This window comes from Peromyscus eremicus, chromosome 6 (assembly GCF_949786415.1).
Source record: "Peromyscus eremicus chromosome 6, PerEre_H2_v1, whole genome shotgun sequence".
Classification (NCBI taxonomy): domain Eukaryota; kingdom Metazoa; phylum Chordata; class Mammalia; order Rodentia; family Cricetidae; genus Peromyscus; species Peromyscus eremicus.
Genome location: NC_081421.1, coordinates 22,082,743 through 22,107,034, shown reverse-complemented (window position 1 = coordinate 22,107,034; position 24,292 = coordinate 22,082,743). Strand labels below are relative to the sequence as shown.

Genomic DNA, 24,292 nt, shown 5'->3' with positions numbered 1-24,292 from the left:
TGTGAAAATTAACTAAAGAAAAGCTTAAGTCCATGCCTGGAAGTACATGCCTTTAATCTCAGCACACAGGAGACAGAGGAAGGTAAATCTGTTATTTTGATGTCAGTCTGGTCTACAGATTGAGATTCAGGACAGCCAAGTTAAGGAAACCATTGAAAACAGAAAGCTGGTGAAGATGTAGTTGAAGAAGGGGGCTATGTTCCAGTCCCAGCAAGCATCATAATTTGGCATTTTCAGCCACCTGGTTCTGGCTTCAGAGTAGAGGGTAGAAGAAAGACATTATGGAATCTTTCTCCACAACTAAGAAACACCCTTGTTGCCAGGCATGTGTCAGGGGTGTCCCTGCATGAAGTCCTTAGGCCATTGTTTAAAGTTATGAAAGTGAAACCTGGATTGCCTTTGGAGATCCCAAGATGTTTAAGATCCAAGAGCCATGGGATACCTGCCAAAGAGAGGTGCTAACATGAAGTGGAACCAGCCAAGGTAAAGAAGTAGATTGTAGTCAACAAAGCTCAAAGCAGTTGGAGATCTGAAGAGCACTTTGGCATCAGACATGGAGAAGCAGAGTTTGGAGTTTGCCCAGTTGGTTTTGGGTTTGCTTTGGTCCAGTATATCCTCATTACTCTCCCTTCCCTACATTTTGAAATGGTAATGCATATTCTGTGCCATTAAATATTGGAAGTATGTGATCTGTTTTTTTTTATTTTAATTTTAAGGAAGATTACAGTTAAGAGATTGCATGACTCTCAGAAGAGACTTTGAAGTTTAGACTTCTAAATAAGTTTGAGACTATTACAGACTACGGGAATTTTTGAAGTTGGACTGAATGCATTTTTGCATTATGATATGGCTATAAGCCTCAGGGGACTAGGGAGTGGAATGTGGTGGTTTGAAAGAAAATGGCCCCCAAAGAAAGTGGCAATATTAGGAGGTATAGACTCGTTGGAGAAGGTATGGTTTTGCTCTAGGAAGTGTTTCACTGTGCAGGCAGGCTTTGAGGTCTCATATATGCTCAAGCCATGCCCAGTGAGACAGTTCACTTTCTGGTACCTGTGCAAGATATAGAACTCTCAACTACTTCTCCAGCACTATCTTTGCCTGCACTACACCATGAAGATAATGGAGTAAACCTCTGAAACTGTAAGCCAGCCTCAATAATTTTTTTCTATATAAGAGACTCCATGGTAATGATGTCTCTTCAAAGCAACAGTAACACACTTGGCATTGCTGTGCTACTGATACAGCATATGAATCTTCTTGCTCACATCTAATTGTACATTAGTCCCCATTGAGCAACCTCTCCCTGTCCTTCACTATCCCTTCCTCTTCAGCTTTGAGCAGGTTCCATTCTAATCTCAAATTCTATGGATGCCACTTTTAGTCCACATATTAATGGCCATTACATTTTTAAAATCATGAAATAATTCAATATACACAAGCCTGTCCATATATAATTCCTGTGACTGCAGTTCTGTAGTTGGGTGGTTTGTTGTAGTTTTAAATTATCTTAAGTTTGTAAAATGCTGTGGGAAAAGATAAATTTCCATGTAGAGAGTTTACTGCTCCTGGAGATGTGTCCATTGCATCTTAGACTAAGGGACTTGATGTGTCTTGGGGCTGAATTAAGACTCACTGTCATGTTTTCTAAAGATGACAATGTAACACATTTTTTATCTGCATCAGAGATCTATAGCCAGAGTGGGAAGATATTATGCATTTCAGACCACTTTGCTGGGTTATGAGGCAGGGGAAGTGTCCCCAGTGCCAAAGGTAGCTTGTGTTGCTCCTCTGTGTAGGGGAATTGCAGAGATCTTGTCCTCTAGATGAGCTCTTGCTAGAACATGTATCACAGTGTATTTACCACTCTGTAGTAGTCATCTGAGTCCATGTCTAGGAAAGAATTTGCCCATGTAAATACTTAATTTGAATACAAATATAGTATCATCTATAATGTTTTTTTTTGCACTATTCTATTTGATATGATTCCAAGTTTGTTTCACAAAGACATAATATCCTGTTAAGCAAGGATGTCTTAATTGGGGGATACTTTGGTTTTTGTTAGAGGCGACCCATTATTGAATTGACCCCAACAGCAAGGAAAGAACTCCAAGATTTGTCTAACAGGGTTACATTAATTTAAAAGGCTCTGCATAGCAAAACAAACTGTCAATTGCTTATATAATGGAAGAAAATCTTAACTATACTTCAGTTAAGGGGTTAATATCTAAAATATATAATGAATTGAAAAATATATAGACATAGATAATCAACAAATGAGTCAATGATCTGCATAGACATTTCTCAAAAGATGAAATACAGATGGCCAATAAATATTTTTAAGTGTTCAGAGCATATAAAGTGTAAATTAAATTGTGAGTTTCTGTCTCATCCTATTTTAAATATCTATCATTTAGGAACACAACACAAATTCTGATGAGGATGAGGATGAAAAACAATAACCCTTATTAAATATTAGTAGAAATTTGAACTAGTCAAGAACTATGGAAATCAGTGTGGAGGTGTCTGAAACAAACAACCAAAGGAAAAATTAGTAGATGGTCCAGCTGTAAATCAATTGGGCAATTGCCCAAAGTCTGTACAAACTTCTACAGAGGTACTTTAACTTCCATGTTTATCAATATTCTTCTCACAATAGCAAGAATATAGAATGAGCCAGGATACTCATTAAAAAATGAATAGATAAAATGTAGTACATGTGTACCAGAACACTTGAGTCAGTTATAGATTGAAATGAAATCATGGAATTTGTAAGAAAATGGATGGAAGAAGAAAATATTATATTATGTGAAGTAATCCAGGCCCACAAAGACAAATATCATAGTTACTATGCCATGTGTAGACCATGACCTGTAACTGTGAACTTTATGGGTCCAGGTGGGACTAAATATTAGTAAAGGCAATGGGTTCATGGTGTAAGAAAAAAGGAGAGCTTCAAAGGAGAGGAAAAGGGAGGACCATAGAGCAGAATGAAAGATTACAAAAAGGTACAGCAAAGATGGGGATGAGTGTCAGGGAGGAAGAAATCAACCCAAAACAAAATATATATGAAAACCCCAGATGGAAAGCTATTTATTACTTTGTCAGCTAATTTAAAAATAAAGCAGATAACAGATGCTTAAAGGAAGAGGGGAAAGAGAATGCTTATATGCTGCTTTGGGGAATATAAATTACTCTGGCCACTTTGGAAACCAGTATAGAGATTCCTCAAAAACTGAGAATAGTGCTGTCATATAATCTGTTTGAAAACTGAAATAAGATATTAATTCAAGGCTCTTGTGTACTCATACCTAACTAAACTGTCTCTACAAGGATATAAGGCTAGTCTCTTGAAGTTTAAAATGAAAAAGAATTATAATAGCAGTAGTATGGTTAATAGCTTCCTTTGAACTATGACTAATAAGCATTTAGACAAGTCAAGCCACCACGAGTGGAAAACTCCCGTGCTGGATGGTTTTTGTTCTAAGTGACCGAAGCTAAGCTCATCTGGGAAGAGAGACTGTTAGTCAGGAAGACGCCTCCCTAGGACAGGCCTGTAGGTAATCTTATCTGTTGTAGTTTTCTTGGTTGATTGATGTGGGAATGCCTAGCTCACTGAGGATGGTGCCACCCCTGTGCTGGTATTTGTGGATGACATTAGAATGCAGGCTGAAAAGTTCATGGCCATCAAGTCATAAAGCCACATACTTCCATGGCCTCTGCTTCAGTTTCTACACTCAGGTTCCTGGCCTGACATCCTTCAATCATGTAAGCAAAGTAAATCCTTTATTGCCCAAGTTGCTTTTGGTCATGGTGCTTTAATCACAGCAACGTAAACCCTAACTAAACCATAACTTCCCTTGTTAACTGAGTCAGCCCTAACAGAGTCACAAACTTCTTCACCACAGTCAATAATGTGCTAGGATTCACCATGTCATCATTTAACATTTGTCCTCTGTGTGTTCTGGTAATTACATCTAGAAACTTTGCAAATATCTCACTCAAATTTTTAGAAAACCCCTTTATGGTATGCCATAGCACTGTGTGCTTCAGTCAGGAAGCATACACTGCCTGAGGATCTCTGATCCTACCAACAAATGCATCTCTGTGCATTCATTCATTATGGGTTAAAAAATAGTAATGCTGTATTTTTTAAAATTTCTTAATTATTTTGTAGACATTATTGCTTTCTGATACTACTCCTGATAAGGTTTTGATATAGAAATATAGTTGTGCACTAAACATTTACATATCCATGTTTCTTTTAGAAACATCCTGTACCATCTTGATGGGAAGACAAGCCAGTTTTCCATCCTCAAGGAAGCTTGGGAGCAGTGCAGTCCACTGGCATCAAATGAGACCTTTCAAGAGGCCATATCAGATGTGCTGAATAGCATTAATTCAGCTCAGGTTTCTTTCAAAGCAGGATTGGATGTGTTTGAGAGTATCTTGGTTGAAAAGAACTGAGAAAATACTCAGCATTTTAAAGTTTGTTTACAAGTATACAAGCTAAAGCTCTAATTTGGCCAGGTACTGTGTGTGTGTGTGTGTGTGTGTGTGTGTGTGTGTGTGTGTGTGTGTGTGTTTGTGTATGTGTGTGTGTGTGATATCGAAGACTTTCCCCCAAGTTTAAAGCTATTATATGGCATATTTTTAAATGTACATAAGAAAGAACATTTTGCACATTTTAAATATTTTCTTATATCCAAATTTTAGTATGTAACAGCAATTACTGAAATAATACCTAATATTTATCTATTAAAGAGAAATATGCTGTATTTTTATAAATAAAAATCTTGGGAGGGGGTTAAGATGTTCTTGGAAACATCATTGCTGTAGGCAGAATGTGGAAGAATGCCAGAATTCTCTCTGATAAAATCTCGAGTGACTGAGTTCCTATGTTAGACATGGAAACCTGATAATGTTTCAGACAACTTTTCAAGTAACTGTTCAATATGAAGAAGTAATGCATTTTGAATGAGTGATTGATGCCCAGAACCATTTTGAATGTTTCTATTTTATGAAATGAAGTTCCTCTTCTTGACACAACTAGATGTAGTGACTCACTGGTTATGAAGTTGTATTTTATAAGTACTAATGAAAAAAGAGCCATAAACATTCCAGGGGAAAAACTCCTAAAAAACTGGATAGAGCAATTTAAATGCAAATTCTTCCTAAGGTGACAAGTTTTGAAAACCTCAAATTGCCTCAGTTGATGCTACTTGAACCTCAGCAGTGATGTAAATTTGACCAGGGAGAGCACATTCCTTTTTCACTTCTGTTGTTTCCGATGGAGTGACAGAACAGGGAATAGGCTAAAGGAGAGCATCTCATATGGCTGCCTCCCCCTTATATCTTCCCACAACCCCTTGCTGTAAAGTGGTTTTAACAGAGCACTGTATAACTACAATGGAAAAATGGCACAATTTGTCTTTGAAAATCCAAAATATCATCCAATATATCTAAATGTTGTTTTATATTACGGCAAAACAAACTCTACTATAAAAGAGATGTTTATTCTTATCAACAAATTCTCCAAATACAGGAAGAAAGTTTACCATTTTCCCCTTTGTTTTCCTTCATAGTGGCTAAGGTGAAAACAGTAAATCGGCATGCCACTAGGCTATCAAAATGGAGTGCTTTAGAGCCTTTGTCGGCCACAATCCTTTCATGTAGGAGACGGACTTCATTGTCCTTCAATAGCACCACAGTCCATAGTCCCTTCAAACTAAAAAATTCTTCCTAGTGATGGACAAGAAAAACTTTTACCCTACTTTTTAAACATATTTGTTCAAAAAATATGTTTCTTATGTTGAGTAATGCAGTTTTCCTTTGAGAATAGATTACCAGAATATTTCTTAGGGCATTTCCTACCAATTTCAACCCTGAAACAATTGGCACTACATGGCCAGGGGAATGCTGTGGCTATCCCTATGTGTCTAGGATTTTACTTTTTTTGGATGAACATAAAAGTAAGGTTAGTTAAAAAGAAAGCTAGAGTTGAGAGAAAAGATTTAATCATCATTGACTAAGTTATAAGAGGTAGCTCTTCCCAACATTAGTAATAGTTTTAGGCTCAAACCACAGAACCGGGCCAATTAGCTAGATAATTCATGCAGAAACACATATTCATCTGAAGTGCCTATGTACATACATTTTCATACGAGAAATGAAACTACCTTGTACTATTTTTGATGTACTTACTTAATGTAATTATTTGAATCATGCTTGTTTGAGAATGTTTGCCATATTGCTGACTGTGTGTGGGAAGGCCCCACAAGGGTCCTGCTTCTTGCTCATCGTCTGCAGAGATGACCAGAAAAAGAGTGACAGAATGCTCACACTGCCTGAGAGTCAAGCGTATTCATCACTGAATCCAAGGTCATGTAGCTATTTGTGTGGAGCTGAATTTAAAACAAAAAATGATAAAATATCTTTCATTTGGTAGATTATCATCTTAGATCAAAACTCTAAATTGTTTTAGTACAATAATTCAAAAAAATCATGGAGAACAGACAGTCTTCTAGATTTTTTTAATGACTCTGTTCATAGGTAAATCTATTCACATATGAATCCTATATTCCTTCCTTCTAAATTTATTGAATTTGCTCTTTGAATCCTACAGTTAACCCTTTACTGGCATATTTTATTAGATCAGTTAAAAGATCATATAAAAAGATTAAATTACATTTAAAATAGATGTCTATGAATTCTACAGATTCTGCCCCACATGTTGATTATAGCGGAACTCTGAGCTATGTGTCATAGTATCACAGCTATGACATGCTTACCTCAAAACTTTTTCAGATACATAGCATGTTAACTTTCCTCAGAACTCCTAAGTGAATATAGTACTGAGCAAGGTAATGATGGGTGGTATGAAAACCAGTAGTATTTTCAAATTGATACTGAGACTTCTAGGTATCAAATATTTCTCAAAGTACTTCATATAGAATTGGTCCCAGGAGGTAACAAATCATAGACAATCCATTGCCAAGAAAATGTGGACAATATGTGCTGTGAATTTGTGTCCAACAGGATATCTAGGGATATTGCCCCAGGGCTAGAGACAAAAGGGAGCCTCAGTGACAGTCAAGACTAAGGTCGAGGATACTACCTTTAATCATAAAATCACCACTATCCCAATCTGATGCAGTAGTACCTGAAGACAGATGATGGAGAAACATGCACATAGGCATTCATTCTGAGAGTGACTAATGCTGCTTAGATTTTCAGCTTCTTGACCTTCTTGCCCAGTGCTCATTGCCTGCTCTCCCAGAAGAATTACAAATGAACTTTCCAGTGAATTCTTTGTAACCAGCCACCAAGTCAGATGCTGCTGTGGGCTGGGAACACGATTTTAATGCCAAGAAAACTCACACTTTGGTCGTACTTGACAAAATGTTCCCAGGCAATCTGGCCCAAGAATATGAAGTCTGAGGAGTGACTCTATATGACACCAGAAGTCAGGATGGAGGATCCTGAATGAAAAGTTATTATAGAGACCTGTTAGCTGGGAACATCAACAGTATAAATCAGTGTTTTTGAAATGTGAAATCTGAGGAAAGAGCTTTTAGAATATCTATTCTCAGATTCAATATTATCTATTTTAATAATTTCTAATCTGTATCAATCCTGTATTCTGATTAAAAAAAAACAGCTCTTGAAAGCCTATGAAAATATAACAAAGTCAAAATCCCAAAGATTTTGAGAATGCCATCATTAAAACCCCAAAATGAGTGGCTGGCGAGACACCTCAGCAGACAGGAGCACTGGTAATCCAGTCATGACGACCTGAACTCAGTTTCTAGCACTTACTGCAGGCAGCTCATACTCCAGCACTAAGGGATCCATTGCTCCCTCCTGACCTGCAGAGGCGTTGTGTACATATTCACACATGAAGAAAAGAAGCCCTCAACCAAACTGTAATAATATCAAAGATGACCTGTTTTATCAGTAAGAGAAGCCATGTGTATCCAACATCTATGCCAGCCATGGCAGACACTGGTCTAGACATGGTTCACTTTTGTTTTTCTTTTTCTGGTTGACTGTATACAGCAACTCATTTAAGAAGGAAAAAACAAGTTTAATGAGACATGTTTAGAATGTTGTATTGTCTTTTTCTTCTCAGAGGGACCCTGTAATGCCAATGTGGCATTCCTTACACCAGACACTGCAGGAAACACAGTTCTTTTGATTTGAAAACATAATGTGATGTAACATTTTGATAGGAGCTTTCTATATATGACCAGCCTTAGCTAGTTCATCAATAGCCTTGGCTAGCAGCAACTTCAACATAATTGCAAAAAACCTAAAAAGTACCATACATATTCCCCAGTGACTGTAGCCCTCCTAAATAATGGAGTGCCTGTTTAAGTTTGAAGCATTTAGAAACCTTGAAAACTAAGTACCCAATTATATACTATCAAGACAACTAGACTTCAAGTTATCATTCCAAACCAGAATCCATTAATCTCATAATATCCTCCTCCAAATGTCTGTACAATTCACTGAGAAAACAACGAGTGTGTTCATACAGGACTGGGCCTATGTATCAAATTTCAAAACTACAATCAACTTCTTAAATACATAGCATGTAAAAGTTTTGTTTGCTGGAAAGATAAGTATCACACAAATGAAATATCTGTTAATATCTTATTAGTGATGAGTCAGCACCTTGCTTCAAATTAAAAAAAAATTAGTATTTGCAGGATAAATTGGTAGACTTAGCCAATAATGTTCTCCTAAGACACTCTATACTATGTGTAATTAATTTCTGCAAGAATTAAGTCTTCTCTGATGATTACATTTTGGCATCTCATTGGTTTAATGTATTACTGAGGTGTGCCTTAGCCATACATTTGCTTAATAGAAAGGAATTTCTTTAAACTATCTATACATGTGCTAAGTGGAAGGGAAATGGTGTTGCATATTCTAATAAATTCCTTTCCAGCATGTTTCAAAACAGGACTTAGAATTCAGCCTAGGGATGGGAAAACAAGCACATGGTATTTGCCTAGCTATGCTAGCAAATTCAAATCTGTTCCATGAGTTTCATTTACTTACTTAAAAATGGCTCATTAGAGTTTGCTATTCTGAAATCTGAAAAAGGGTTGCAGAGTCCAAAGTACCCTATTGAGTGTGAATGCCTTTCAGCTGAATGGATTTGTTTTATTGAATTTTGAATGTGAAGTAACATAAGTTTGAAGAATTACAAACTATAATGTAGAATGTTGCTGGTCATCACCATGTCTACTCAGAAATATGTTGTGTTTTCTTTCTAGATAAACTCTAGAAATGGTATTCGGCATCCCCTTTTTGAAGTAGTGGTTTTAGGATTCATCTATTCAACATAAGTGTATCTGTTAACCACCCAGAGTTTTCATTCCATAATACCTTTCTATTACCCTCCAAAGATGTACAGTAAAAGTGCCTTTAGCATGAAGAGATTGTCAAGAATCCTGAAACCTGATTTACTGTGAGGTGACATGTTTCTTAAAGGCATTTATAATCTCATATTCAAACTGGATCAGGATTTTAAGAGTAAAGGAATTAAACTGAGGCAGATTTAGGGCTTCCTGATGTAATGTTTCTGGTTATCTTAATGTGTGTTTGGACATACAGCTAGTTACAAAGCTTGCAATAAACAAAGTAGTAATACTGAGGTTTTTAGCCAAAATCCACTCAGCAATGCCAAAGAAACACATGGCTGCTCTGCTTTCTTATTTCCAGGATTCAGTCAAGAATTAGACCATAAGCCACTCATAGACTGCATACACCCAAAGAAATCTTTAACGAATATACACAAAGCCTAACAGTATTCACTCTTGCTTCTTTGATAGCTTAAGCCAATTAGCACTGAAGTAGTTTTTCTCAGAGGATAACGGATTTTATTTTCTTGGGTCTAATTAATATGCACCACATAAGTCTTGAGAATGACCACACAGGTGCCTATGCTGTCATATGTCATATGCTATAGTTCTGCAAGCTCAAGATTAATATGCAATTGTTATTATGAATAATTATGCTGCATTAATGTTGATAGTGGTCTTTTGTTCTAATTAAAGTGCAAACTTGGCATCTGTGTAGAACTTCACTGAAGAAGTTGAGTCAGAGTTCCTATTTTAATGGACTACATATATTTTTCAATCAAAATGTATAATTATTTAATTATATCTGCTCTTCAGTAATTATAACTTTATAGATCCTTCAAGGGATTGTATTCACTGTGGCCATGCAGATGGTTAATACCTGGATTTCACCTTTGGGATTTCTTAGCCATTTAAGAATGTCTTTTCAGTACATACAGTAGAATTTTATTAATATTAATAATAGTGCTTTTATTTGGTTTCATATGCTATGGATGGACCTTACTCTGAAAGTCAGAACAAAACACGACTAATTTATAAGGATGATTTTCCCTCTTTATATATAGAGAGCTAAATATATAAACAAACAAAATATTTCATTATACCATTGCAGCTTGTTTGCAAGAAGCAAAATACCCAGATGGTTAAGTGTAGCTCATATAATTATATTCCAAGGATGTTATAAATAATTCCATTTAGTGGCTAAGCCAGACTCTATTAGGTGATTGAGTATGTACATTGCAAACAGAAGGGCTTAGTGGCAAATATATCACACACATTTTAACTTTCTATTTAAAAAAAATTGTGTCCAGATTAAAAAAGCTTCCTAGAGCACTCTGAAATTTTAATTTGTTTTTATAGACATCCAGTAAATTGTTTGGCATTTTGATAATCCTTTTCTATGTGGGGTTCCAATGTTCATATATACAGGTGTTTAGTATTTTTAGCTTTTTAAGTTGTGTTTGTAATGCAACAACCCTTAAATTGACAAATAATTACTTTTCTAGTGCTATTATATCAAAAGATAGAGTCATAGAATTACAGATGAAAATGAGCAGGGTACAATTTATAGTTTCATCTGGGGTAAAATTTAAAGGCAAATTTTGCCAAATAAATGTACTTTAATTAAAAACATCTCTTTACTAGGTATGTCCCTTAATAAACTGCACTGAACTGTCTTATTATTAGATTTTGTTTAAGATAATTTTATTATCATCTGTGATTGATAAATTTCATTGCATAGAGATTGCTAAAGTCATTGTGGTCTTCCTTAATTTTTAATGACATTACTTTGTAGGTATATGTCTATATTTTTCAATTACTATATGTTGTTGAATGTCTACTTTCTGTGTGTGAATGTCCATACAAAACTGAATGGTTTCTGCATGTTCCTCATGTGTCAACAGTATATAACCACTCTGTGTTACTTCAAATGATTCAATATGCAGCTTATGATGTGATTTAGAGTGAGTGGATTGAGTTACCAAATCCATTAAGAATGAGTGAACATTTTATATTTCACTTGTTTAAATATTTGCACATAATTAAAAACAGTACTATTAAATGAAAGCATCTTTAAGATAACATGTTCTGATTCATAAATGCAATGAATATGTATAATGAAATTGTCATTTTTAAAGCATCGATTTAAAATATATAAAATATAGGTGAAAATGGACTGTGTGTGCTTTTTGTTACAAATATATGTATTTTAAATGTTTAGAATGCTTCATTAATGTGATAACTTTTCATAACGATTCCCACATCAAAACTGGTGTCCCACTGCTCCTTATATAGTTAAGTCTGTTAAAAGTTTTATCATCCTTTGCTTTCTACTTTGCTTGAACTTTCTATTCTCATATTACACCATTTCAGGTTTCCAGTATGGGATACATTCTAACATCAAGTAACAGCATCTATACCCATTTAAACACAGACAAGTTTTGTTTCCTCAAACAAGGTTTTATGAAATGATACAAGTTATTCACCACCTAGAGAATAATACCTCTTTGCATTCTCTAGCAAGTTCCATCCATTTATTCATTTATTCAGTAAACATGAACTAAGGGAATGTTCTAGCCCAAGTGTTGTAACAGTGTCCAACACAATGTGCCTTTGTAGCTCTTTTAGTCCAAAAGCATGTAACATTTTAGTTTCACACTAATGAGAGTTTAATGATTAGCCATGGTAGTGTGTATTATTGAACACTGAGCAGAACAGATATAGGTGAAAGGCAACATGGTGGCCTCACTAGCCTTCCATATGGTTTTTTAGAGAAAAAGGTTCTTTGCCCAGTGTTCTGATGCACAAAGCCTGTTGTTTTCTAGGGTTTTACACTCTGCTTACATAGGACGATATTAATTATGTCTCTTAATCTTTAGAGTAGCTTGAACAATCGATTTCATCATTGTATTCCATGTAATAGATGACAAAACTGAGAGTTAGGGAGATTAATAACACGTAACTGTAAAAAACACACAGATATTGCAAAAAGAATAGCTCTGTGTGATTACATTCTCCAAGATTTAACAAGAAGGGATGCTGGAATTTTATCAGTTGCCTATTCTGCACTTAATGACATGATCATGTGATTTTTTTCCTTTAATATATTTGTGTGGTGGATTACATGTATTGATTTACATATATTGAACCATCTGCATTTCTGGGATTAAGCTAACTTATTTATCATGATAGATAATCATTTTGATTTGCTCTTGAATTCTATTTACAAGTATTTTGGAGAGAAATTGTGAATCTATGTTCATCAATGATACGAACTGACCAATAATTTTCCCTTTCCTTGGATCTTTGTCTGGTTTTTGTATCAGGGTGATGCTGCCTTTGTAGTAACAATTTGGAAATGTTCCTTCACTTTCTATTTAACTGACTAATATGACAAATATTGGTGTTAGCTTATCTTTGAATTCTGCACTGAATTGATCTGGTCCTGTGCTTTTCTTAGTTGGAAGATTTTTTTTAATTACTGCATCTATCTCATTGAATGTTATGAGTCTGTTTAAGTTATTTATTTCATATTGAGATAAAGTGGTTATGAATAGAAAAAGAAGTAAAAATATCCTTGTCCACAAATGACATGTTTCTATAAATAAATGACCCTAAAGACTTAACCAGAAAATTTCTACAGTTGACAAACTCATTCATCAAAGTAGCAAGATGAAAAAATAGCATGCAAAAATCATTAGTTTCATGCTTCTTGCTCCACTTTCAGCAGTCCTTTTTCAGAATGACACTAGACTAAATTCATGTCACCAATTCTATCAATCCCAGAGAACCAAGGTCTGTCCCTCTTCAGGGGGGACACTAGACCTACTCTAGCCCACCTCCATGACATGCCTAAGGACCATGAGTCCTGAACTGCCTTTGATACACCCAGGTCCCCATGCTAGCCATTCCTCTTCTGGAAGGGATCTGAAATTCACATTGCCAGTTCCATTGTCTGAGGAAAAATTCTGTGCACATTTTCCAGACTCTGTAAGATTGACTATGAGAATTTTAAGACTTTACAAATGGTGTGCTCCTGGGATAAGAAACACCACTTAGCTTGAACTAAGCCAGGATTACTTCTGATACTCCATTCAAACATCAACACTGAGTTACCCAAAGACTGAGCCCTGTATCCCATACAGCTGGTCAGTATTGGAGTAATAGGAAACAGAGCTTTAAATACCCATTCAACAAAAGAGAGGCAATCTTTCCATGTCAAAAAAACATTGCCAAAAACCTTGTTCTAGATGTATAGGTCCTGTCTTAGTTAGGATTTTATTGCTGTGAAGAGCCACTATAATCACAGCAACTCTTACAAAGGAAAACATTTAATTAGGGCTGGCTTACAGTTCCGAGGTTTATTCCATCATCATCATGTTAATAAGCATGGTAGCATGCAGGTAGACATGGTGATGGAGAGGTAGCTGAGGGCTCTACATCTGAATCAGCAGGAAAGAGAGAGCAACCTGGCTTGAGCTTCTGAATCCTCAAAGCCTGCCTTCCCAGTGACAACATCTTGTAATAGGGTCGCAACTACTCCAACAAGGTCACATCTCCTAATAGTGCCACACCCTATGGGCCTATGGGGCCATTTTCATTAAACTACCACAGGTCCGATCTCAAATACACAAACTGGAATAACCAAAAAAGTCTCTGACAAAGATTGGTACTCCCATAGTTATTTCCACCAAGGAAAGTGACTTGAATGACACAGATAATGAATTGAAAATAGCATTAGTAAACGTGACCAAATAACTCAAAAAGGATATGAACAAATGACAGAATGAAGACTGAAAATTCCAACCATTGAATGAAATGAGGAAAACCATCTAATAAATAAAACAGAAGAAAAGCCAACATGAAATAAAATTTGAAATGAAAAATATCATGAATTCAAACAAAAAAAAATCAAAGGAAATCACCACCAATGTATTGGGTCAAGTGGAAGGAAGAGTATCAAGTATTGAAACCAAGAGAAATTGGATCAAAGAAAACTTCAACCCTTGCCCCCCACAACAAAAAACCAAGAAGAAAACATTCTGGGAACTCTGGAACACTATAAAAAGCTGAAACCTATGAAAAATATGTATTTATAACTTTTATATTGAGGAGACACAAATCAAAGGCATAGGAAACATTTTAGAAGAAAACTTCCATAATTTAAGGGAAAAGATGTCTACAAAGGTCCAAGAGACATACAGAACACCAAATAGACAGAACCAGAAAATAAATGCTCACATCATATAACAGTCAAAAAAGTAAGTATACAGAATACAGGATATTGAAAGGAAAAGGAGAGAAAAATAAAGTCACATATGAAGACAGGTCCATCAAAATAACAGCAGATTCTTTATTTGTTATTTTGATTTCAGACTACAAAATCCAGAAGGGATTGGACAAATGTTCATTAAATTAAAAGACCATTGATGCCAGCCCAGACTATTATATTCAGCAAAACCTTCAGTCATAATTAATAGAGAAATGAAATTTTTCCATGATAAAACAGATTTGAGGATTTATGACCACTGAAAAAAATAGACCTACAGTGGGTTATACAATTAATACTTTGAAGAGTAGATTAAAGATGCTTAAGAATTTACAAGATACAAATAAAATATAAAACAACAAATCGAAACATTTCTAATAGAATACCACGAAACAACAAAATGATAGGAATTAATATATATTTTCAATAATATCACTTAGTATTAGTGGATACTACTCTCAAATTAAGAGAGACAGACTAACTGGTTGCCACAGAAACAGGGCCCATGTCTTTGCTTCTGCTGAGAAATGTACCTCACAATGGGTGATTGATAGCACCTTTGGGTAAATGAGGGAAAAAGTATTCTAAGAAAACAGAACTAAGAAACAAGAAGGCATAGTAATTCTAATATCTGACACAAATATTTCAAACCTAAATTTATCAGAAAATATAAGGAGTGAATGGAGTGACATTTGTGCTTGAAGAAATATCCAACAATAGAATCTTACAGTCTTATGAATAAATACACCAAAAAAGGGACACCCAATTTCATAAAAGAGACATACTGTACTTAAAACCACAGAATGACCACAACACAATGCAGTGATGATGTTTCTTGTTTGTTTGTTTGCTTTATTTTTAATGCCCTAGTCTCATCAATAGAGAGGTCATCAGGAGAAAACCTAAGTAGAGAAAGACTCGAGTTAAATGAGATTGTAATCAGTGGATCTAAAGGATGTCTCCAGAATATTCTACCAGAACACTAAACAATATTTGTTCCTCCCAGAAGCCATGGGACATTCTCCAAAACAGATCACATGTTGATATGCAAAAGCAAGTCTCAACAAATAAAAGAAAAATGTGATCACATCCTGCATTCTATCTGATTACCATGAATTAATACTGGATATTAATGACAAAAGGAGTGACAGAATATATACCAACTCATTAAAGCTAACCAACACACCACTGAATCAAAACTGGATGAGGAAAGAAATCAAGAAGAACATTTAAAATTACTAGATTGAAATGAAAGTGAAAACACAGCATACCAAAATCTACAGGACATACACCCCAGCTGGCTGACCCTTCCTAGCCTCACTCTACCTGCACCCTCCCCAGTTTAAACACTTAACCTTGGTCCTATAATCAGAGACTCCAAAGAGTATCATGAGATCTGAATGTACCTTTTCTAGCCCCTAGATTCTGGACATGTGGAACATCCTATTCATCATCCCAACCTGCTATGTATACATTAGGGACACAACACACACAAGAAGTCCATATGCTCAGGTCTCATCACAAATAGTTGCAAAGTCGAGATGCTATGTCTCAATCCCAACCCCACCAGTCCTTTAGAAATGTTCTCTAATGAAAATTAGATGAACACCAGGAGACAGAACTTAAATGAACAATCATAAACTTCATCAAAGAATTCAAGGAGTTAAACATAGTGAGTGGAACTTAAAGAGGATGAACTTAAAGAGAATACATATTTGAATGATACCCAAGAAAACACAAGTACGAGGCTGAATGAAACAACAAGTACAATAGAGGATTTTAGAAGAAATAAGTATATAGACATATTGAAGAGAACCTAAGCTGAAATGAAGACATAACTGAAAGATGCAATAACTCAGGCAGTGGTGGTACACACCTTTAATCCTAGCACTTGGAAGGCAGAGGCAGGTGGATCCAGGACAGGCACCAAAACTATAAGGAGAAACTCTGTCTCGAAAAACCAAAAAAAAAAAAAAAAAAAGTTAATTTTTTGGTTGACAACAAAAATAGTAATTTTGTTTCTTAATCCATTCAGCCAAACCATGTATTTTCATTGGATAGTTGAGGATATCAATATCTGAAGTTATTATTGAAAGATGTGTACTGATTGAGGTCATTTTTGTTGTTTTCTTTCTGCTTGTCTTCTTAGCTGTATTCTGTTTTAGGAATTACAGATATGTTTGTTTTCCTTCTAGATTCTTCTGTCTATTCATATTGTGGTCTTTGATCTATAGTGTTTCTTTCAGTATTCTTTCTATGGTTGGTTTGGGGGACATGAATCTTTCAGCTTGTTTGTATCATAAATTTTTTTTCTTTCTCATTAAAATGCCTCATTAGTTTTCCTAGGTAAGCCTAGGTTGCCAGTCACAGTCTTTTAGAACTCAGATTATATTTCTCCAGGGTCTTCTGGCTTTCAAAGTTTTGATTGAAAAACCATTTGTTATTCTGATGGTTTTTCATTTATATGAATTTTTTTTCTCTTTAAGCTTTTAATAATATTCATTTCTTCTGTATATTTAGTGTTTCAATTATTGGATGCCATGGGGAATTTCTTTTCTGATACTGTGCATTTGGTGTCTGTGTGTTTCTTTTATCTGAATGAATATATCTGTTTTAGCTTTAGAAAGTTTCCTTCTGTGATCTTACTGAAGATCAGTTTTATGTCATTTACCTGAGTTTCTTCTCCTTTTTCTATGTCTATAATTTGAAATTTTGATTTTTCCATGGTATTCCACTATTCCTGTCTATTCTTAATGTGTTTTTAAAAATAAACTTTTGCCGGATGGTGGTGGTGCATGCCTTTAATCCCAGCACTCGGGAGGCAGAGCCAGGCAGATCTTTGTGAGTTCGAGGCCAGCCTGGTCTAGAGTGAGTTCCAGGAAAGGCGCAAAGCTACACAGAGAAACCCTGTCTCAAAACAAACAAACAAACAAACAAATAAATAAATAAATAAAATAAACTTTCATACTCTCAGCTTATGTGGTCTAATTACCCTCATTTGTCTTTGAGTATTGATATTCTTTCTTCCACTTGATCCACTATACTGTGTGGCTCTCTTCTGAGTTTTTCTTTTTTTTTTCTGTGCCTGTCCTGGATCTCACTCTGTAGACCTGGCTGGCCTCAAACTCACAGAGATCCAACTGGCTCTGCCTCCCAAGTGCTGGAGCTAACAGCATGCACCACCACAGCCCCAAAAACTTAGCTTTAAAGACAGTCCACACATTAAAGCAAAAGGATGGATAAATGTTTTCCAGGTAAAATGGTATCAGGAAGCAAACATGGGTTGTCATCTTTATACTGGACAGTCTTCTGACTAATACTAACCACAAGGACACTTTTAATCAGGAGAAAAATTAACCAAGAAAATTTTTCTGTCCCAAACATATATACACTGTATTAATCAGGGTTCTCTGCAGTAACAGAATTTTTAGAATGAATCCCTCCCTATCCTAAAGGGATTTATGTGATTTAAAGTCTTAAAGGCTGCAGTTCAGCTAATCCAAAAATGACTGGCTGATAACAGAAAGACCAAGAATCCAGTAGTTGCTTACGAGTCCACAAGGCTGGATGTCTCAGCTAGTCTTAAGTATTTGCTGAAGTACCAAAGAAGTAGGCTCTACTGCCAGTCAAGGAATGGACTTGCTAGTAAGGGGAGGGCAAGCAGCCAAAGAGAAAAAGCTTCCTGTATTCATATCCTTATGTCGGCTTCCAGAAGAAGGTGTGGCCCAGATTGAAGGTGTGTCTTCCAGCCTCAAAACCAGGATTAAAGGGTTGTGTCTTCTTACATCAAAGGTCTGGATTAGACCAATTAAGTAAAAATCCCTCACAGGTGTGCCCTCCATTTATGATTTTAGTTCATTCCAGATATTATCAAGTTGATAAACAAGAATAACTATCACTAGTCTACCTCTTGTCAAATTGACACAATTGTATCTATCTCCTTATGTCATGATTAATTTCAAAATAAAAATAATAATAAGGTCATAAGGACACTTAATCATAATAGAACTATCACATGTACAATCATAAACACATTATGCATTTCACCAGGTCATAATTGTGCCTACATGATACAACTATCCTTAGTACAATAGCAAATTCATTATAAATCTAGAATAGGTGGCAACAATATCTCTTGAGAGACATTCTTTTAGTATCTCAAACTTAAATATGATAAATATTGATAATTTGATAAACATGATAAAGAAACTGAAGAAAGAGAACACAAATATCTGTACAAATGCATTCTTAACAAAATATCACAGAAACACTACTGTCAACTATAATCCTCATTTTTATACCTGGTCATATGCCCTTAGTTGGCATTTAGAACTACCTTCCTCTAGTGCCTATTCTGTATTTCCTCCACTATTGGCCAGTATTTCAGCAGGTCTTGGCTCTTTTCCTAGAGGAGTGACCCAGACCTTCATTCCTGAAGTGTGTGCCCTTTGTCATCAGCCTGGATTAGGCTCCATTGACTTTAATGACAGGATATGGTAACACCAAGAAATGCTGTAAAGGATCTCCTGATCTCAGTACCTAATCTTTCTTACTTTCACTGTGGAGAAGCAATCCAGTTTCCTGGATTTGATCCAGATATGGAATCTGGATCAATCACCCCGCCTAACACTTTTACTCCTTTCTTAGCCTGTTGATTTTAAGGGTATTAGAAACCCAAAATGGCCAGGATGAATTTTGTGCTTTGTGTTCAATGGAAAGTTTGTTGTGGCTTCTGGCAGCAGTGCTCCCACTTCTGGAACCAAAACTTATAAACCAGCAGAAATTAAAGTCCAGCAAAAAAGAAGCTATATCTAGATCTAGATAGATAGATAGATAGATAGATAGATAGATAGATAGATATCTCCTAGTGGGTCACTAGGGATGATAGTGAGTAGATGTATTTCCTTTTTCACCCCTTAATTCTGAGATTCATGGATCCTGGCTATGGGAGAACCCCTATGTGCCTGATTTCAGAAAAAAAACAAACTTATTACTGGAATTAAAGACACAGATTAACACTAAACTAACAATAGTGAGTGATTTTAATACCATACTCTCTGTATTTGACAGGTCATTTGGACAAGAGTGTGAGAGAGAGGTAGAAAGAAAGAGACAGAGAGAGAGAAAGTACACAGATAGAGGGGAGAGAGTGAATAATATCATACTTCAAATGAACCTAACAAATATCTACAGAATATTCCATCTGAACAATAAAGAATATGCATTCTATTCAGTAGTACACCCAAGCTTCTCTAAAACACTAATGTAGACCACATCCTGGGACAGAAAACAAATCCTGATAATTTCTGCATATAAGAAAGTACAAAATCCTCCCATCATCATGGGTTGTTTGTATTAACATCATAAAAATGCCCAGCACTCGGGAGGCAGAGCTAGGCGGATCTCTGTGAGTTTGAGGCCAGCCTGGGCTACCAAGTGAGTTCCAGGAAAGGCGCAAAGCTACACAGAGAAACCCTGTCTCGAAAAACCAAAAAAAAAAAAAAAAAAAAAAAAAAAAAAGACCATTTTACCCAAATCAATTTATAGGTTCAATACAATACCAATCAAAACACTCACATCATTTATCTCAGAAATAGAAAAAAAACCCACCAAAATTCATATAGAATCAAAACCCCAGAGCCAAAGATATCTTTCACAAAACAACAAAAAAATAAACAAACAAAAAACACTGAACCTTTCAGATTTCAAGATACATTATAGAGCTAGAGTAATAAAACATTAATGGGTACTGGCACAAAAATAGCCCTGTAGAACAGTGGAACAAAATAGAAGAATTAAACAGAAGCATATGGAACTCTATCTAATTGACATTTGACAAGGGTTCCACAACATACGCTGGAAAACAGGTATCATCTTCAACAGACTGTGTTTAGAAAACTGGATGTTTACACGTAGAAGAAACAAATGATACCCATATCTATCACCCTTTACAAAAATTAACTGCAAATGAATCAAATATCTCAAAATAAAATTGGAAGTGCTAAAACTGCTAGAAGAAAACATACGCAGTATCTTACAAAGTTAAGAAAAACCTTCTTGACTAGAACCCCATTTGCCAAAGACTGACAAGTGGGGCCTTATAAAACTAACAGGCTTCTTTATAGGTAATGAAAAATACCAGGTAATATGTAGCCCCTGGAGGGAGAGAAGAACTTTACTAGCTATACATTCAGAAGATAATTGTTATATATAGATACATACATACATATACACTCAAAGAAACAAAGAGTTAAAAAATGACTCATTAAAAATGGGCTATGGGTCTGAAAAGAGAGTCTACAATAATGAAATAAAAATAACTAAGTAATATCTCAAAAAGTGTTCATCATCCATAGTAATTTGGGCAATGAAAATTAAACAAACTCATATTTTATCTCACCCTAGTCAGAAAGCTAAGATCTACAAAAAAAACTTTAAAAAATTCTAGATAGAAGGTGGGAAAATGGGACCTCTCATTTACAGTTGATGGGATTGTAAACTGATGCAGCCACTCTGAGAATCAATATTGACAATTCTCAAAAGCCAAAAATAAATCTACCATATGACTCAGCTCTATCATACCTTGGTATATGTCCAAAGGATTTGATATTCTACTCCATAGATACTTGTTCAGACATGTTCATTGCCATTCTATTCACAGTACATTAGTAAAGCAAAGAACATAAAATGTCCTTCAACTGAAAAAAGGATAATGCAAATGTGGTACATAAACACAATGAAATACTATTCATCTGTACAAAAAAATGAACTCATGAAATTTTCACATAAAGATGGAACTAGAAAATATTACATTGACTGAGGTTATTCAGACCCCAAAAGACAAGATCATATTTTCTCTCCACTCTGTTATTCCTAGCTTGAAGTTTTCAGATGTGACTATGTAACCTGAAGTAACTATAGAAACCAGGAAAGAAAAAAGGGACAAGGGTGGTAGGTGGGGAAGTGCTTGAGAAGTATATGAAGGAAGAAATTGGAGAAGTGATGGAGTGAGGTCTTTAATTGGGGGGATCAATAGAGATAAATAACACTAAATATTCTTGAAAAAGGAATGAGGGATTATTTTATATTTAACTAAAATTACATAAACTACATGTATGTGTATATGTATACATGTGGATAGAGTTTAACTCCCCTTATTCTACTTGAGGAGACAAAGCCTCCCAGCAACCCTAAGACCCATAGACTCTAACAAATACCCCAGTGCCAGGTATGAGAAACCACCTTTTAAGTTATTGTTCAGAGGCTTCAATGAGACTTTTGAACAATATAAGCTATTGCTGTTCTAATTTATTGCCTCCAAGAGCTAGAGGTCAGTATTATTTTTGAAGAAACCACATGTTTTGGACACAGGACTTGGAGAAGTCATGCTGAGTCTGATCCAAAAGCCTCTTCCCTGAGGAATAGCTTTGATAGTACTGCCTATGAGCCAAAACAATTACCAGGATGCTAAAACATCCCTAAAGATACAATAGTGGAAATTTTCTCTTTTCACTATCAACAGTTATCTTATTGGACTTGACTTAACAGGAGAGAAAGTACCACTGAACCTGAAGGAAATCATACACAGTATTGAAAACCTAGCCATTCATTCATGGCTTGGTAGGTCATAGTTCTCACAGGGAATCTAATATTGTCACATCCCTAAATCAGTTTTATTCCTAACTGCATTCTAAATACTTATCCTTGTATTGGTGTACATCTCACCACTGCATCATAAAAGCTTCTTTTCACACCACACAGAAACAATTATAGAAAGCCACAGCTATTCAAAGTGAAGAGAACACCTGACTGTGCATTGCCTAACCCAAATTGAAAAATATACAATACAACTCTGAAACACAGAAGCCACACCCAAGAAATCTCAAAAATATGACTGCTTAAATAAAACCTGAATAGTGACAATGCCAGTTGACATGCCATAGTAGATGGGGAGAAACTTATGGTGACCTACCCTTATATGAAGAGCTACAAGCATCTAAAAATATCCAAGAGAGATAAAATTTATCTTCCAAGAGATGAGCACCCTAAATATATACTTATATATAAAATAATAAAGAGCAAGTGGACATTAATTTGAAAAGGTGAAGGGAAAATTGATAAATCTCAAATTAATAACTTGATGATGCATCCAAAGGCCTTAGAAAACAAGAACAATCAATATTAAAGAAAGTAGACAGGAAGAAATTACCAAAATTAGGGCTGAAATTAATCAATAGAACCAATTTTAAAAAAAAATCAAGAAATAATTAGTTCTTTGAAAAAAGAAGATTGATATATCCAACTTAGTCAAAAGAGAGGGGGGAGGGAGAGGGAGAGGGAGAGGGAGAATCCAATAAAATTAGAGAAGAAATGGTACACATTACAGAGGACACTGAAAAAAGAATATGAAAATGCCTTAAAAATCTATTTAAACCAAACGGCAAAACTGTTGAGTGACTCCAGCCCAACCTTTGGACAGTCCTTGAAGGGAGGAGTAAGGATTAAGAAATAATAGATATGAGTACCCCAGCCAATCCTGAGACTTAGAGACCAGCCCCCAGCTCCCATCCTGCCCCAGACTTCCCTTTTGGACCAGAGCTCTCATCCTGCCCCCAGACTTCCCTTCTGGACAAGAGCTCCCAACCTGCCCTGGACTTCCAATCGGGACAAGAGCTCCCATCCTGCCCCGGAGTTCCCATTTGGACAAGAGAGCTCCCATCTGGATAAGAGAGAGAGAGACTTCCTGATTCTGTCAGCTCTGTCTGAAACAAGTGCGCTGATAAGACCAAGAACGAACCACAAGGAGATGGGCAGATGTCAAGGCAGAAGTACATACAACAAAATGAAGATCAATACAGCATCACCAGAACCTAGCCCTCCTCCATCTAGACCTGAACATCAAAAATTGGAAGAAGCAGAAGAAAACAGCCTTATGAATAACATCATGAAGAAGTACATATACACTACCACCTTATATAGAGGAAAGGACAAAAAAATGGGAAGAATGCTATAAAAAAAACTAGAGGAAATGACAAATAAAGTAGAAGAAAACAATAAAGTCCTGGAAGAAAACAATAAAGTACTGAAAGAAAATCATGAAAAAGCAATGAATCAAATGAAGGAAACAGTCCAAGACCTGAAAAGGGAAATAGAAAAAATGAAGACGACACAAACAGAGGAAATGCTGGAAATAGAAAATATGAGTAAATGATTGGGAACTTCAGATGCAAGTATAACCAACAGAATGCAAGAGACGGAAGAGCAGATCTCTGGTGTTGAAGATACAGTAGGAGAAATAGATTCATCACTCAATGAAAACACTAAAGCCAACAAAGTCATGAACCAATATGTTCAAGAAATTTGGGACACCATGAAAAGACCAAACCTATGAATAGTAGAGATAGAAGAAGGAAAAGAATACCAACTCAAAGGCACAGAAAATATAATCAACAAGATCATAAAAGAAAACTTTCCCAACTTAAAGAAGGAAATGCCTATGAAGATACAAGAAGCCTATAGAACACTAAACAGACTAGAAACCCCAAAAAAGTCCCTCTCCACAAAATAATTGAACAACTAAACATACAGAATAAAGAAAGAATATTAAGAGCAGCTAAGGAAAAAGGCCAAGTGACTTATAAAGGCAAACCCATCA

At 35.7% G+C, this 24,292-nt stretch overlaps 1 protein-coding gene across 1 annotated transcript in view; it reads left to right on the top strand.

The window, feature by feature from the left end:
* Naaladl2 (N-acetylated alpha-linked acidic dipeptidase like 2) overlaps positions 1-10,853 on the top strand; it is an 865,055-nt gene extending 854,202 nt beyond the window's left edge. Inside the window, exon 14 of the mRNA XM_059265279.1 lies at positions 4,266-10,853. Coding sequence (XP_059121262.1) covers positions 4,266-4,464 — 199 coding nt within the window. The 3' untranslated portion in view covers positions 4,465-10,853. The remainder of the gene's footprint in view (positions 1-4,265) is intronic.
* Positions 10,854-24,292: the final 13,439 nt, after the last annotated feature.